This window comes from Elaeis guineensis, chromosome 2 (assembly GCF_000442705.2).
Source record: "Elaeis guineensis isolate ETL-2024a chromosome 2, EG11, whole genome shotgun sequence".
Taxonomy (NCBI): domain Eukaryota; kingdom Viridiplantae; phylum Streptophyta; class Magnoliopsida; order Arecales; family Arecaceae; genus Elaeis; species Elaeis guineensis.
The window spans coordinates 123,031,764-123,045,425 of NC_025994.2; the positions used below are offsets into that span (position 1 = coordinate 123,031,764).

Genomic DNA, 13,662 nt, shown 5'->3' on the forward strand with positions numbered 1-13,662 from the left:
CGACACAGCATGAAGTCATGCCTTCCAGCCAGCCATATGACTTAAACATTCAGGTGTCTCAATCCAAGGACCATCGTCACGGATCACTAACTTAGAGTTATTTACCAACAAGCTTAGAATAAGATATTATCCATGTGGTTAAGCGAACACTATACAAGCTAATCTTGAGGGTTAAAATATCTTCTTCATAATTTTCAATAAATACCTCATTAAACAAATATCTACTTGCAACTTCCCTGTTTCTTGCAACTAGTTTGAAAACATTATTATAATAAAATGCTCGCATGCGCAGGGTTAGTGTTGTGCCGTCTGGGTTTTCCCACGTCAATCACTATCTCATACATCAGAAAAAGTGATTAACAAGAGTAAACAGCAGATGCAAGTGATGCAGCGATCCAATGCGATCGTTTGCATAAAATAATGACTCTGCATTATTTGGAGGTCTGTTTGCCTCTGGCTTGCTCCAGAAGTTTCAACCTCGCGTTGGACGTTATGGTTAGCAATTTTTTTTTTTTCATAAATATGGTGGAAGAATCACTACTGGGTTTTTCTTTCTTTTTTTTTAATTAAAAGCATCACTGCTGGGTGAGCTAAAAATACTACCAACTTCATAAACTTAACCACTTTCAAAATTTTATGGTTTTGAAGAAAAAAATCAGGTTCGCTTGAACAGTAATTACATACTCTTTGTCATTGGAAACTCTGCAGTAATCTTCATTGCACTTAGCACCTAAAAGCTTAAAAGTATCGATTAGCCATCAAAATTTTAAATTCATTGCAATCTGATCCAACCATCTATCTCTTTTATAAATATTATCATGTGAGGATCTAATGGTACCTATTTTTTTATAGAATTTCAGAACTACCGTTGTCACTAACTTTATTTTGATCAAAATTGAAAGAAAGCAAAGGGAAAGTAGCACTTTGAGATCTATATCAATGGATAAATGAAAAAGGATCGAGTGCTTTAATATCTATATAGGTAGATGAATGATAAAAAATAAAACGCTTTTAAGATCCATATACATAGATGATGATAGATGATTGAGTTTTGAAATCTATGCAGGCAGATAAATAGTAAAGAATCGAGTGCTTTAAAATTTGTGTGGATAGGTTGAAAGTCGATGGAGCATTTTAAAATGTACGCATACAAATGGATGATGAAGGATAGAGTACTTTGAGATCTATGTAGGTAGATAGATAATAAAGGGAGTGCTTTGAGATCTACGTACGCATATGGATAGAAAATGGAGGATGAATCATTTTAAGATTTGTGCAAGCAGATAGATGACAAAGAATAGAACACTTAGAAGTCCATATATGTGGATGAATTATATAGGATGAAGTGCTTAAAGATCTATGTAGGAAGATGAATGTCATAGGTGAAGTGCTTTGAGATCTGTACAGACAGATGGATGATAAAAGGAGTGAGTTGAGATTTTTGTGCAAGTCATGAATAATGATAAAGGATTGAGAGCTTTAAAATCTTTGCAAGCGATGGATCATAGAGTATAGAGCACTTTGAGATATATGTGGGCGAATGGCTGATAGAGACTTAAGTACTTTGTCATCTATGCAAATGAATGAATCATGGACGAAGGGCTTTGAGATCTATGCATATAAATGGATCATAAATTGAGTGCTTTGAGATTTGTGCATGTGAATAGATGATAAGAATGGAGCTCTTTAAAATCCATGCATGCAGATAGATGACTGACGTCAAAGCATTTTAAGATCTATGCTAGCAAATAAATGATAAAGGATGGAGCACTTTAAGATTTATGCAGATGGATGAATGATAAAGAATAGGATGCTTTGAGAGCTATGTAGGTAGCTAGATGGATAATAGGAAATAGAGCACTTTAAGAATAGATTATAGAGGATGTAGTATTTTGAGATCTATGCAAGTAAATGAATGAAAAAGGACTTCTCTAAGTCAAAGATATTTTTTATCTTTTCTTTACTCCAATTATGTTAGGATCCAAATAGATGACAGGATCATACTGCAACAAATTTAAAGTTTCGATGATTTATTGATATTTTTTAAATTTGTGGAATCTACTTGTAAATGATCCAAATATTGAAAGGATATCTCTATAATTTTTTTAAAAAGCATCTTTGTTTAAACAATACTAATACTATTTGTTATTGAGAACTTTATGATAATCTAGATTGCATATACTAGCACATAGAAGAGGCGGTAGGTCATCAAATGAAGCTAGCTTAGATGTACGGGGCATTAAAGAACAGGCGAGAAGGAGGGGTAAGAAAATTATGAATAGTTTGAGCTTATCAATGTTATTAAATGGAATGTTATCAAAAAAATGTTATTAAATGGAATAAGAGAAGTGGATGTCTTTTTCTTTTTTATATTAAAAAAATATGACAGCATTAAGTTCAATCAATGAACCAATCATGATAGTGTAGATGTGAAAAGCATTGGCAGTGTTGCTTTCTTTTACTATTAACCCCATGACTCCCCCCAATGTAAAATAAACAGAAGCCCATCATTCTCCACAAGATCAGACCTTCTTTTACTATTTCTCATTAGTTTACCCTAATATAAAAGCTAAAATTAGAAGTTAAGTTCATTTTTATATGATGCCCAACTTCCCAACTTTAAAGTTCAAACAACAAAGAGTTACCCCTCGAAATGGTGGCCACCTTTGCATGATGTACCACTTCACTCCAACCAGAGATGAAAAAGCCTGCATTAGCTTGTGGGGGTAGCTCCTAGCTATTTGTGATGCACTGAACCGAGTGCAGAAATATCGTACAAAATCTCATCTATGTAAGCGACGCATTGTTCTTAATTTCCACAGACTAATGAACCAGTCCATATATATTTACACTAACTACAGCAGGAGTAAATGCTGTTAAAAATAAGAAACCAAAACAAACACTGATAAGGGAAAGGGCGGGGGGAGAAGAAATTCTTTCTAGATATGTGATGGGGACAAAGGAAAAGACAGAAGGGGCAACGTCAAAGCATGGTTGTAGGGTGTGGGTATCGAATGGCTGGACAATTGCGCACTTGGTAATTTCTTCCCTCATCCACAGGCTTACACCTCTCTCTCTCTCTCTCTCTACTTTGCTCCTCCATCTCTTTCCCTTCCCTTCCTTTCCTCCCCTTTGCTTTTTCCCCTAAATTCCTTAGGCTTTCCGCAAGAACTTGCTATCTAAATTATCGAGATTTCTAGCCTTAATTTGCTGAAAATATCGACTCCTTGGGTTATTGAGTGTCTGTGGTTTTCCTTGTTTTCAGTTGTTTTACACCTTGGTATAGCCTGCTTAAGGTTTCTTCTATGAGGTATCAAAGCATATGCAGCTGTTGAAGCATAGGAGATTCTTCCTCTTTTCTCTCTTAAAAAGGGTTTGGTGCAGTTCCATTTAGCTGTGCCACGAAGGCCTTTTCTTGTTTCTCCTTTTCTTCATCTTTTTTCTGGAAAAAAAATATATTGGAATCTTAACTTGAACGTTTCCTTTTCTCTTGCCTGTTGAGATCGAGTTGAGATCTCTTGGAAAGTCTAGTGGAGATACTATTATCCTACCGCATGCATTTCTTCATCTTTTTTGTACGTATTTTATATAGAATTGTGGTATGTCAATCCTAGATGCATGTTAGTCTTTTGATTGGTTATGCTCCAATTATTCGCTCTTGATTGTACATGATTCCCTTCTACTAGTTGAAAGTAAAACATAGATCTCCTTCGATTGGTTGAGCTCTCTCTCTCTCCTTTTCCCATCCATTGTTTTTCCCCATCTCCTTCTGAAATTAAAGCAATTTGATGATGAAAGGGTTGGGAATTCAGCAGCAACAAGTGGTGGAGGAGAATATGTCCAACCTCACTTCTGCCTCTGGTGAAGCCAGTGTCTCTCCACATCAGCAGTCTTCTTTTGCCTCTATAAACCCAAATCCAGTCAAGAAAAAGAGGAGCCTTCCAGGAAACCCAGGTCTCATAATTCGGCCAAATGAACTGAATGAGATTTATTTCTCTTTTATGTTTTTTCTCTGAATTATTCCTTGGTATTATGCTTTCAAATTATTATTGGGTTTTGGTGTTTAGACCCGGCTGCTGAAGTGATAGCACTGTCCCCGAAGACATTGATGGCAACAAATAGGTTTGTGTGTGAGATCTGCAACAAAGGTTTCCAGAGGGACCAGAACCTCCAGCTCCACAGAAGGGGTCATAACCTTCCATGGAAGCTGAAGCAGAGAACCAACAAGGAGGTGAGGAAGAAGGTGTACATCTGCCCAGAGGTCACATGTGTGCACCATGATCCTTCCAGGGCTCTTGGGGACCTCACTGGGATCAAGAAGCACTTCTGCAGGAAGCATGGGGAGAAGAGGTGGAAATGTGACAAGTGCTCCAAGAAATATGCCGTTCAATCTGATTGGAAAGCCCACACCAAGATCTGTGGCACAAGGGAATATAGATGTAACTGTGGAACCCTCTTCTCAAGGTAACACCACCAACCCTAATGCCTAATTAAAATAAGAAGCTAAAAGCTATCAAATAAGGTTACAAGTAGTTCAGTTTAATTTCTTTATTAGCAGTGCCTCAAGACCATTAAGCATTAAATTTATGCCACCACCTAGAGGATCCGAATCTTCCTTTTTTTTTCTTTTTTTTTTGAGCGAGCTGGGAGGGGAATACTTTCTCTACCTATTGAGTAATAATCATGGAGGTACAACAAAAAGGAACATGGAACAAGGGTGGGAAGGGAACAAAGTTGGAGAACAGCTAAAATATACCTATGAACATAGAAAGGAATCATGGAGAACAGCTAAAATATACCTATAGGCATAGAAAGAAACCATGAGAATGAAGCCTATTTTCATTTCTGGCCCCTTTCTCCTTTGCTTCTTTTTGGAGTTTTGTAGACTTTTTAGAATTGTATCTCCATCTTTGTGATGTTTTGTTCTATCTATTTTGCTTTTTTTTTTTTTTTTTTTTTTTTGCTTTTGTTGCTTATTATACTGCTGGCGGTCGCAGAAGGGACAGCTTTATCACCCACAGAGCTTTTTGTGATGCATTGGCTGAAGAAAGTGCAAGAGCCATCACAGCGAACCCTATGGTTGATCACCATCACCTGCTGTGCTCTCAGCCCACAGCATCGCATGAACTCTCTGCTCCAAATACTAGCATACAACAAGCCCAGTTCCCTCACCTGTTGAGAACCACAGAGGCCGGCACCAGCACTGCAAGCAGTCAGGGTCTCCAAGATCTCTCACTAAAAGGAGAGCACCAGAATCAAGACTTCAGCATCAGGCCAGAAATCCCACCGTGGGTAGCCTGTCAAGGCCCTGGCCCACCACTAGACCTCCCTCCCTTCATTTACTCAACAATGTTGGGACCTGAGTTACGAAATGAGAACCAAACCCCTCACCCTCCGCTGTACCAAACCTCGGCAGCCACCCCTCACCTGTCAGCCACTGCACTGCTTCAGAAGGCAGCTCAGATGGGTGCAACCATGAGTAGAAACCCTCACACTGGTCAGATCAGTGCTACTCGTTTTGGCCTTGGCTTGCCATCACACCAGGAGATGGGTGGGGGTGGAGATGATGGTCTTGTGCTCGAAGATATGGTGATGGCTTCCATGTCATCAGCTCCTGGTCTTGGTGGAGGGCCTTTTGAAGGAGCCTTGGGTGGAATGCTGGGATCGAAGAGAGAGGGGAATGGTGTTGAGGGCCTGATAAGAAGCCATGGAAGGATTGAAGGAGGGGTAGGTGGCGGTGGTGGTGGAAATGATGGAACGACAAGAGACTTCCTGGGTCTCAGGGCATTCTCCCATAGGGAGATTCTCAGCATTGCTGGGCTCGACCCCTGCATGGCCTCCTCTTCATTTGAGCAGCCCCAGAAGAACAAGGCACCATGGCATGGGTAGTTACTCCAACGGAAACTGGTATAAACGGCTTTTTCTTTCGTTCGATCTAAACTTTTCATAGGAAAAAACAGTGGGTTAATATCCTTTCGCTACCTCTCTCTCTCTCTCTCTCTCTCTCTCTCTCTCTCTTCGTCCTCCCAAAGGGAGGAATCTTGGTTTCCACATCTTTATTTTTAGTAGTAGGATTAGTCATAATAAGTTGTACATACCACAGCACTGCATTCTTGTTGTTTCAAAAACGTACGTTCCTAGTAATCTTCCTACTGTGCTTCTACATTGAAGGTGAATCCTTAATATGCCATGCAGGTTTAATGCTGGTGTAATTATTATTTTTGGGGAAATTTAGCATTATTCTATTTGCCTTAGACCGTTTTCCTTGTTGATCTTATTTTGTGGGGTTTACAGTGGTGGATGGCTATGGGGAGAATTGGAATGGTATGCGATACTAATAATAAGTTCTTTCTTGTTCTTTTCTATTGCAAAGAGCCATGATAGATTACCCAAGTAGCTTAAGTTTCTCATGTCCAGATTTTTCTTTTTTTTAAAAGGAAAAATTGTTGAAAATCGAAACTTGAACTAAGAAAATAATTTAATGAAAAATACCTATTAACAGTAGGCGATGTAGCCAATAGAAATAGATGTTGAATATTTATCCATCAAGCTCGAGAATAATAAAGCTTTTTCGTGGTCAATGTGTAAACATGCTTCAACTTTCTTTAAATATCTTTATGGAAGCATAATATTATGTATCACCCTAGAAAACATCCCACTTCCATATTGGTTATAAACTGCACATTTTCCTAATGTTGTTGTATGGAGATATTAAACTCTCTTAAATTATATCAACATGTTTATGATAAGCATCGCTTGCCTTGTGCTAAACATAACATTTAAAAAAATAAAAACAAAAAACTGCACGGCATTGTAGAAATTAAACTTCTAATTTGGAATTACGATTATATATATTTTTCTACTTTATTTTTTAAGGCCATTTTTCCCAGTTCTTCTAATCTTCAATCAACGAGAAAATACTAGTAAAAATGGCCTTTTGCGTTAAAGCCCTCCATCTTCATCTATCTTTCGTGCAACAAAACCATGTAATTTTCTTTTTTTTTTTTTTTGATGGATAAAAACCATGTAATTATCGTAGAGAAGGATTCAGTCCACACATGGTACTGAGATATGATGGAACATTTTTAAGACATGAAAGTAGTTGATTTTAGTAGCTAGGGAGGATGAAGAAGCAAGGAAATTACTGTAAGGCTGAAAAAAATTAATGGAGTTCATGTTAGGTGCTGAATTAGCTTGTTAGTATGGAATGTTAGCGCGCATAAGGATACAATTATGTTTTCATATAAAAGTAAGGAGATAATCAACACCAAAATTTCCCTCAGCTACTACTTAACAATCGAAGTGCTTGAAATGAATGATTAGATGCATGGTATGGCCGTCCGAACCATAAAAACTTTCCAAGTATTCGGTGTAATTAGGGTTTGTACTTGTTAAAACTATGCATGGAGCTTATCCGAGAGAAGATAACAGTGGACGTCAATAATAATGATAGACGCTGAACTATTGGCCGGTGTAGCAGATGATGACATCGGCAATAAGACAAGAAAGAATCAACATGCATGAATGTTGATACCAACTTTGCCCGCTGATTTCAATGGTGTTTGGCTTAAATTTAAAATGGAGAATATGAGGGCAGGAAAGACGTTGGCCTCTTCTGACCAGCAAAGAATGTTGGGTTCCCATCACCGGTTGCGTGTCCGAATGATGCACCATTGCCGGTCCCAGCACAAAACCCTAAAATGGCAGAGATATTTGCTGCACAAATTGATGATGATAGGAGGTCTAGCCAAAGAGATGCTACATTGAGGGGCTTATGATGCATTAAAAAGGGGCACAAAAAGTCTCTAAAAATAGGAAAGAAAATGCTTCAAATTATATGTAATTAATTTGAACGAGGGCATTTAAATATTCAAATTTAAATGGAAAACAGAAGGAAGTGGTTGAGTACCTTTTCTTTCTTTTTCTCCCCCTCTCCATGTATATAGTTGTCAATAATTAGCCATGGTTCAGGATGCCTTCTCTCCGTGTTTTACGAGCCCTTGTACTTTCTAACTTTGGCTTGTCGCCTAATTTTTTTATAAAAAAAGCATTATGCCGTGTTATATAAGAGATTGCAGATGGCTCAGTACGTACTTGGTTATGGCTCCATAATTTTCTAGTGGAAAACAGCAGAAGCCATTAACTATTTTTTAAAGCACAGCAGTTATCGAAGATTTCTTCTTAGGAAATATTCTGGCATTCGGTAGATTAAAAGTACTAGTTGATCTCATTTATAATTGAATTGAGTTGATTCGTTTCCTTCTCCAAACAGTCCATAACCCTGATAAAGTTGGGGACATCCTTCAATATTTAAATAAGTACACAGTGCAAACCAAATGCTCTTAGAGAAAGACCAATGCATAGACAAATAATTGGCTGTCATCAAAATAATAATAATAATTGGCTGTTTCATCAGACGAATGACAAAGAGAACAACCTGAGTTCACTGGCCAACCTGATAAAGAGCGGTGAAGAAAGATCTAGTCTATCTTCTTTCTTATTTAATCGGTCAATCTCCTCCAGAATTTTGGCCTTCTGTTCCTTGGTACAAGCATATATAGTTTTTAGGAGACCAACGTTTAGGTGAAATTAGGGCAGTCCTTTATCTTCCTTCAATTTTCAAAGATGATGTTATCAAGGTCGTGCTCTAAGGTCCCACCAGTGCTCAAATCTAAATACTTCATGGTATTGTGGAATTTTGGCCCTACATCATCGAGCTAGGAATAACAGGTATCCTACTCTCTACCAAAAGAAAATGAAAAAAATTCTCGCAGTAATTCTTTCCAAGCATTAATTTTTTATTTCTTGGGATAATTTATCAAGCAAATAGATTTAAAGTTTTGCTAGTGAGACTCTTAACCCATTTTATTAGTATCCAAGTCCAAGTATCATTATAGAAGAACCAGTTTATACTCACTCAAAGCTTAATTCAGGAGTTTAGAAGCAACCAAGAAATCTTGTGCATTTTCACCAAAAAAAGAAGAAGAAGAAGAAGAAATCTTATGCATAAAATTCCACATCAAATTTTTAAAACTTACATTCTCATCATGGACAGTGATAGAAGGAACACTCATCATAATCATGTAACAGAATTATGGGAAATTCCTAACTATTGGATTGCAGTGGATCCATTGCTCCCACACCTATGTCTGTTGAAAAAATACAAGTTGAGTGGTCTTAATCGGCTTCAAAGCCACTAGAATCATGACTTTCTGTGAGCAACATATGCTGTTAATTAAATCCATGATAAGTATTCAATCAAAAAAAAAAAAAACAAATCCAATATGATAAGTATGAGAAACAATCGACTCCATGACCAAAAGCCTCAAAGGATGGGTTAATATGGCCAAACATCATCAAAATTGAAGAGAGAGAGGTCATTGTACTAGAACAAGCTCAAGGATGAAGCCTGTACCTTTCACAATTCCGTAAGTCTCTTAGGTGGTTCTAGACCACTTTGAAGACTTCATGAAGGAAGACGCAAGGTGACACTTGACTCAGAAGTGTCCAATAAGCTTTAGATTTGTAAACAAATAAATATTACATCAAGTTGCTGTCTAGCGTACATATATTTAATCCCAAAGATAGCATCATCATAGCTAGTATAGGTTGAATTTCAAGATCAAACTGCTTCTAAGATGTCCAGCATCAAAGGTAGCTTTCTAATGCATCTTGAATCATTAAAATTAGAGATCGGATTAGGAAGTTATGATTATTTTATCGAAACCTATCATACTAGCACATTACTGATGGCGTTCGACTTAATTACAAAAACGCCATTTCATGCTCCTGTCAAGTTAAGGATGATTTTTCTAGATTTTTAGTCAACTTTTCTTGTTCTTCTCTTCTAGAAACACTTGTTACTTAGTTTATAAATCTGAATCTACAAAAAATATTTTTTTTATTATTATCTCTTTTTAGAAAATTGTATCACCACCCACACACAAAAAAAAAAAAAGCTAATAGAGCTTTTTTTTTTTATTGGGCACACTCTGGTTTTCTCTTTCTACATGGTCGATTATGTGAGACCCTTTTGGATTTTAGGAATTCTTAATCATAGGGCATATCATCTCTAAGGTATCATTAATTGTGAAGTTCTTAGTGACAGCGAGGTCCGCTTGGCAACGGGCAAGAAAATACTAGTTATCCCTCTTCTAGTTTCTTTTTTAGCATCTTTATCCTTTGTTTTCAGGTTTAAAATTCAATAATTGCTTTCAAAATTCTAGGCTTAAATTATATTTTAATTACATATAATTGTTTAGTCTTCCACTAGATAATTTTAAAACTCGTGCTAGGCCCCCTCAACCTGCTTCAATCCATCTCAAGATGCATGCCAAGGTACCACAAGATATCCTCTGATTGTACACAAAAATCAGCATACATCTCAAGGCTGCTAAGCATTCATCCGAAGATCAATTATACATCTTCGTTGGCTAATAAAAAGGTCTAATTTTGCTGGCTAATGGAGCCAACATAAATTTTTTAATTTTCTCATATATGCCTAGCATGACATAACTCATGCCTAACTTCATAAAGTGAGCTCCTAAAATGTCAAGATATAAGTTTTGAAAGTATATAGCCCTTCCTCAAAAAAAAAAAAAAAAGAAAAAAGGGAAAGGAAAGGTATATAGCTCGACTTAACAAGGCATTATTGGTATTTTATTGTCTATCAGTTATAATCTTGTGCATCAGCTCAAAACCAAGTGGCAAGGCAGGCAAATTCCTTCACAGGGCCCTTGAAACGATAACCGCGGTCCTACCACTTACGTCCAATCTTGGCTGCCGGACCTGGAACCTTGGCCTTCTTGTTTGACCTCAAGGACTGTATTTATGAAAACAAGCCATCAACTATGATGCATCTCTTGACTAAATAACACTTCACCAGTCCAAGTGTCTCATGAATATTTGCTCGCATTACATGCTTTGAAAGAACTATGTTTGGTACAGTATGCTTTGAAAGAACTATCACCAAGACAAATAGGACCTGTGACAGTCCTTTCAACCAAGACGTAGGACTTGTAACAGTCTGAACCGAAGCAACCGAACCAGTTGAGGTTTGGTGGAATGCACTCAGATAGCTTGTCAAGATAGAAAAAAAGAAAATAAGCAGTAAGTAAACTTTATTCTTAGAGATTCCAAGCTTAACTCCGACGTAGCTCGTTCCTAGCAACGTATATCCAAAGCACCCAACAACCATAAACTGTTAGCTCTCTAAAGTGAAACAAGAGTGCCACATCTATCAAGCAAGGAGTATTCTTATCAAACGCAAAGACTTTTGTTGTGTAAGTTAGGTCTAATGTCACCATTTGGCCGCCTAAAGAGATCATACTAATTAATCGAAGACCTTTGACCATTCGACCACCTAAAACACTTTTTTGGAGGCAAAAAGCTTTTGTCCTTGAAAGCTACATACTTAAATATAAATTATGCAATTATCAATCAGCACTCAGACTGCCTGATCTTTTATTTTATTTATCTAATTAACCTACTTATAAATAAATCAGCACAGCAGTTGTGTTAACAGTGACAATGATATATTGTGGTGAGATCGAACATTTATTGGTTTTATTTTGAATATCTAGATCAACAAAAACTTTCTTTAAAAGCATTTACCTCATGTGGTGAGACATGGTCAAACAAACTCCAAAATCGGCAGTTTTTTGCTGTCATACTGCTTTTTTTTTCCATTTTTGAGATTGTTCTTACTTCTAGAATGAAGAGTCATGATGTAAACGGGTTGCATAAATTGCTATTACTTAGATACATTAATATTTAATTTGTTTGAAAGTGAAGCATTCTCAAAGTTGGCAAGATATGTACAATTGAGACCAGAGTAGAGAGGAAGCATAGTTTTTAGTTCTAAAAGTTCTAAAAGATTGTTATTATGTTGTTTTCTCGTGCGTACTGCCTGCACTTTGATTACTACTTGTGAAAACTACTGGGGCCATTTTTGTCCAAACTTTAATCAAGAGCGGCTTCCAATTGACAGACTGAGCTAATCCCATGCACCATGGTTTGATGTTGGACTTTCAACAGCTGAACAGATATTCTCGGACTGAATTGGACTTGCCTGTCTCTTGCTTTCATCCCAATCCATTCTTCTTTGTTTTTTCAGTTTTTCCCTCCTCTAAGCTATGAGATGCAGCATTGATGGAGTGCTTTCGGTCTAATTTGCAGCAATCTTTGTGTGTCTGCATGGCCAGCCCACATGCATACATGTGTTCATATCAAAAGTCTAAGCCGTAGCATTACCTCCTACTAAATTCTAAAGCATGCACCGCCTGTTTCCCACCTTTCGTGGCCTCAAGGCGCCAACTGCATTCAGGTCTGGGCCTTTGGAGGATTGCTCACAGGTGGGACACGAGTGCCCTGAGACCAGACCACCTGTTTTAAAGGTGCCCACACATAGACAAGCAAACATTCTGAATATATTACACCACTGTTAGGTTTACCAACTACTAATTTTTATTCTCTCATCTTAAAGTTGCCCTTCTATATTACGGTCTCGTATTGTTAAGGACGGAATTATTAATTTGAAAGCATTGGGACCGAATTTTTATTTCCCTGCAGCATCAGTCTCTTGAAAAGAGGTGACATGAGCCTAGGATGCTCTCTGGCTTGAGGCCCCACCTTTGTCTCTTGCTACCTGATCTCGTCCTGCAAGCCGTTGGAACATGGAAGGCAGTAAAAACCTGGCCCCAACGCATCATTTGTGCTCTTCACGTGTGGTAGTGGGATGATCCCGAAGCCTAGCTCCGGCCCTCTTTCTCTTCTTTTTCTTTTGGGACTTGTAATACGGTGAACATAAATTAATGCTCGACTCAATCATTGTTTCATTGGTTGATTTCCATCACTCCTTTCTAACTCAGTTGTCGGTGCTAAGACCTTAAAGTAGCAAGCACTCGACAAGGGAAGGATAGGTCTGCCTCTGTTTGGTGTTTACCTCTGATAGGTTAAGGTGTTATTCTGTAATTCTGTCGTCTATTTGACGTGAGGGCTGCAGGACTTGATCTTGGAGTAAGAGAAGTACTGAGTCCATGCGCATTATAGTACCACTGAGACTGAGTTAGAAAGGAGCAAGTAGTTGGATTGGTCTGACTCTTTAAGACCAAAAGAGACTCGGCTTCCTTTTCATCAAGTCACCAAATAAATTCCTTAGTTAGCTGCACCGAAACTAGAGTAGGGCTCAGCAAGGCTTAGGATCTAATCTCTTTTCTAGTCGAACTTCTGCTTACACTGATGCTTCTACTTCAATATAGACAAGAGCTCCTTCTCTTTTTGCCAAATACTTGCATTTCTTCTTTTGGGATATGAAGGCTTAAGCATTGGGATTGCCCATCCTATAGTGAGTTAGCCTTGAACAGTCAATTTAACTTGCCTCTCTTTTTCAGGTTGATGGGGTAACGTGGGTGAAATGGAGTCCCTCTGTTCCCCATGGGCACCTGAATAGACTCCACTTTATTTACCAGAAAAAAAAAAAAAAAAAAAAAAAAAGACTCCACTTACCCGCGTCTGAGTTAAATCATAAACTTACTGAAGAATTTCAAAAAATTCGCTCATAACAGAGCCTTATAACGTTGGGTGAAACAGGAGAATGTTGGAGCTTTCCTCCTAATTTTCACATTTCATCTCATTCTTCCGCTAATTCCCGATCAATCGATC

The 13,662-nt window shown here is 37.8% G+C and overlaps 1 protein-coding gene across 1 annotated transcript; it reads left to right on the forward strand.

Moving 5' to 3' along the window:
• The first annotated feature begins 3,041 nt into the window (after nucleotides 1–3,041).
• Nucleotides 3,042–6,144, forward strand: LOC105033893 (protein indeterminate-domain 7). The gene is made up of 3 exons (XM_010908902.4): nucleotides 3,042–3,954; nucleotides 4,068–4,464; nucleotides 4,998–6,144. The coding sequence occupies exons 1-3, from the start codon at nucleotides 3,789–3,791 to the stop codon at nucleotides 5,887–5,889; spliced, it is 1,455 nt and encodes a 484-aa protein (XP_010907204.1). The 5' UTR covers nucleotides 3,042–3,788; the 3' UTR covers nucleotides 5,890–6,144.
• The last annotated feature ends 7,518 nt before the right edge of the window (nucleotides 6,145–13,662 follow it).

Coding starts and splice junctions, on each gene's coding strand:
- LOC105033893 (XM_010908902.4), top strand. CDS start 3,789: ATGATGAAAGGGTTGGGAATTCAGCAGCAACAAGTGGTGGAGGAGAAT. Junction 3,955..4,067: donor GAGCCTTCCAGGAAACCCAG/GTCTCATAATTC, acceptor TTTGGTGTTTAG/ACCCGGCTGCTGAAGTGATA. Junction 4,465..4,997: donor TGTGGAACCCTCTTCTCAAG/GTAACACCACCA, acceptor TGGCGGTCGCAG/AAGGGACAGCTTTATCACCC.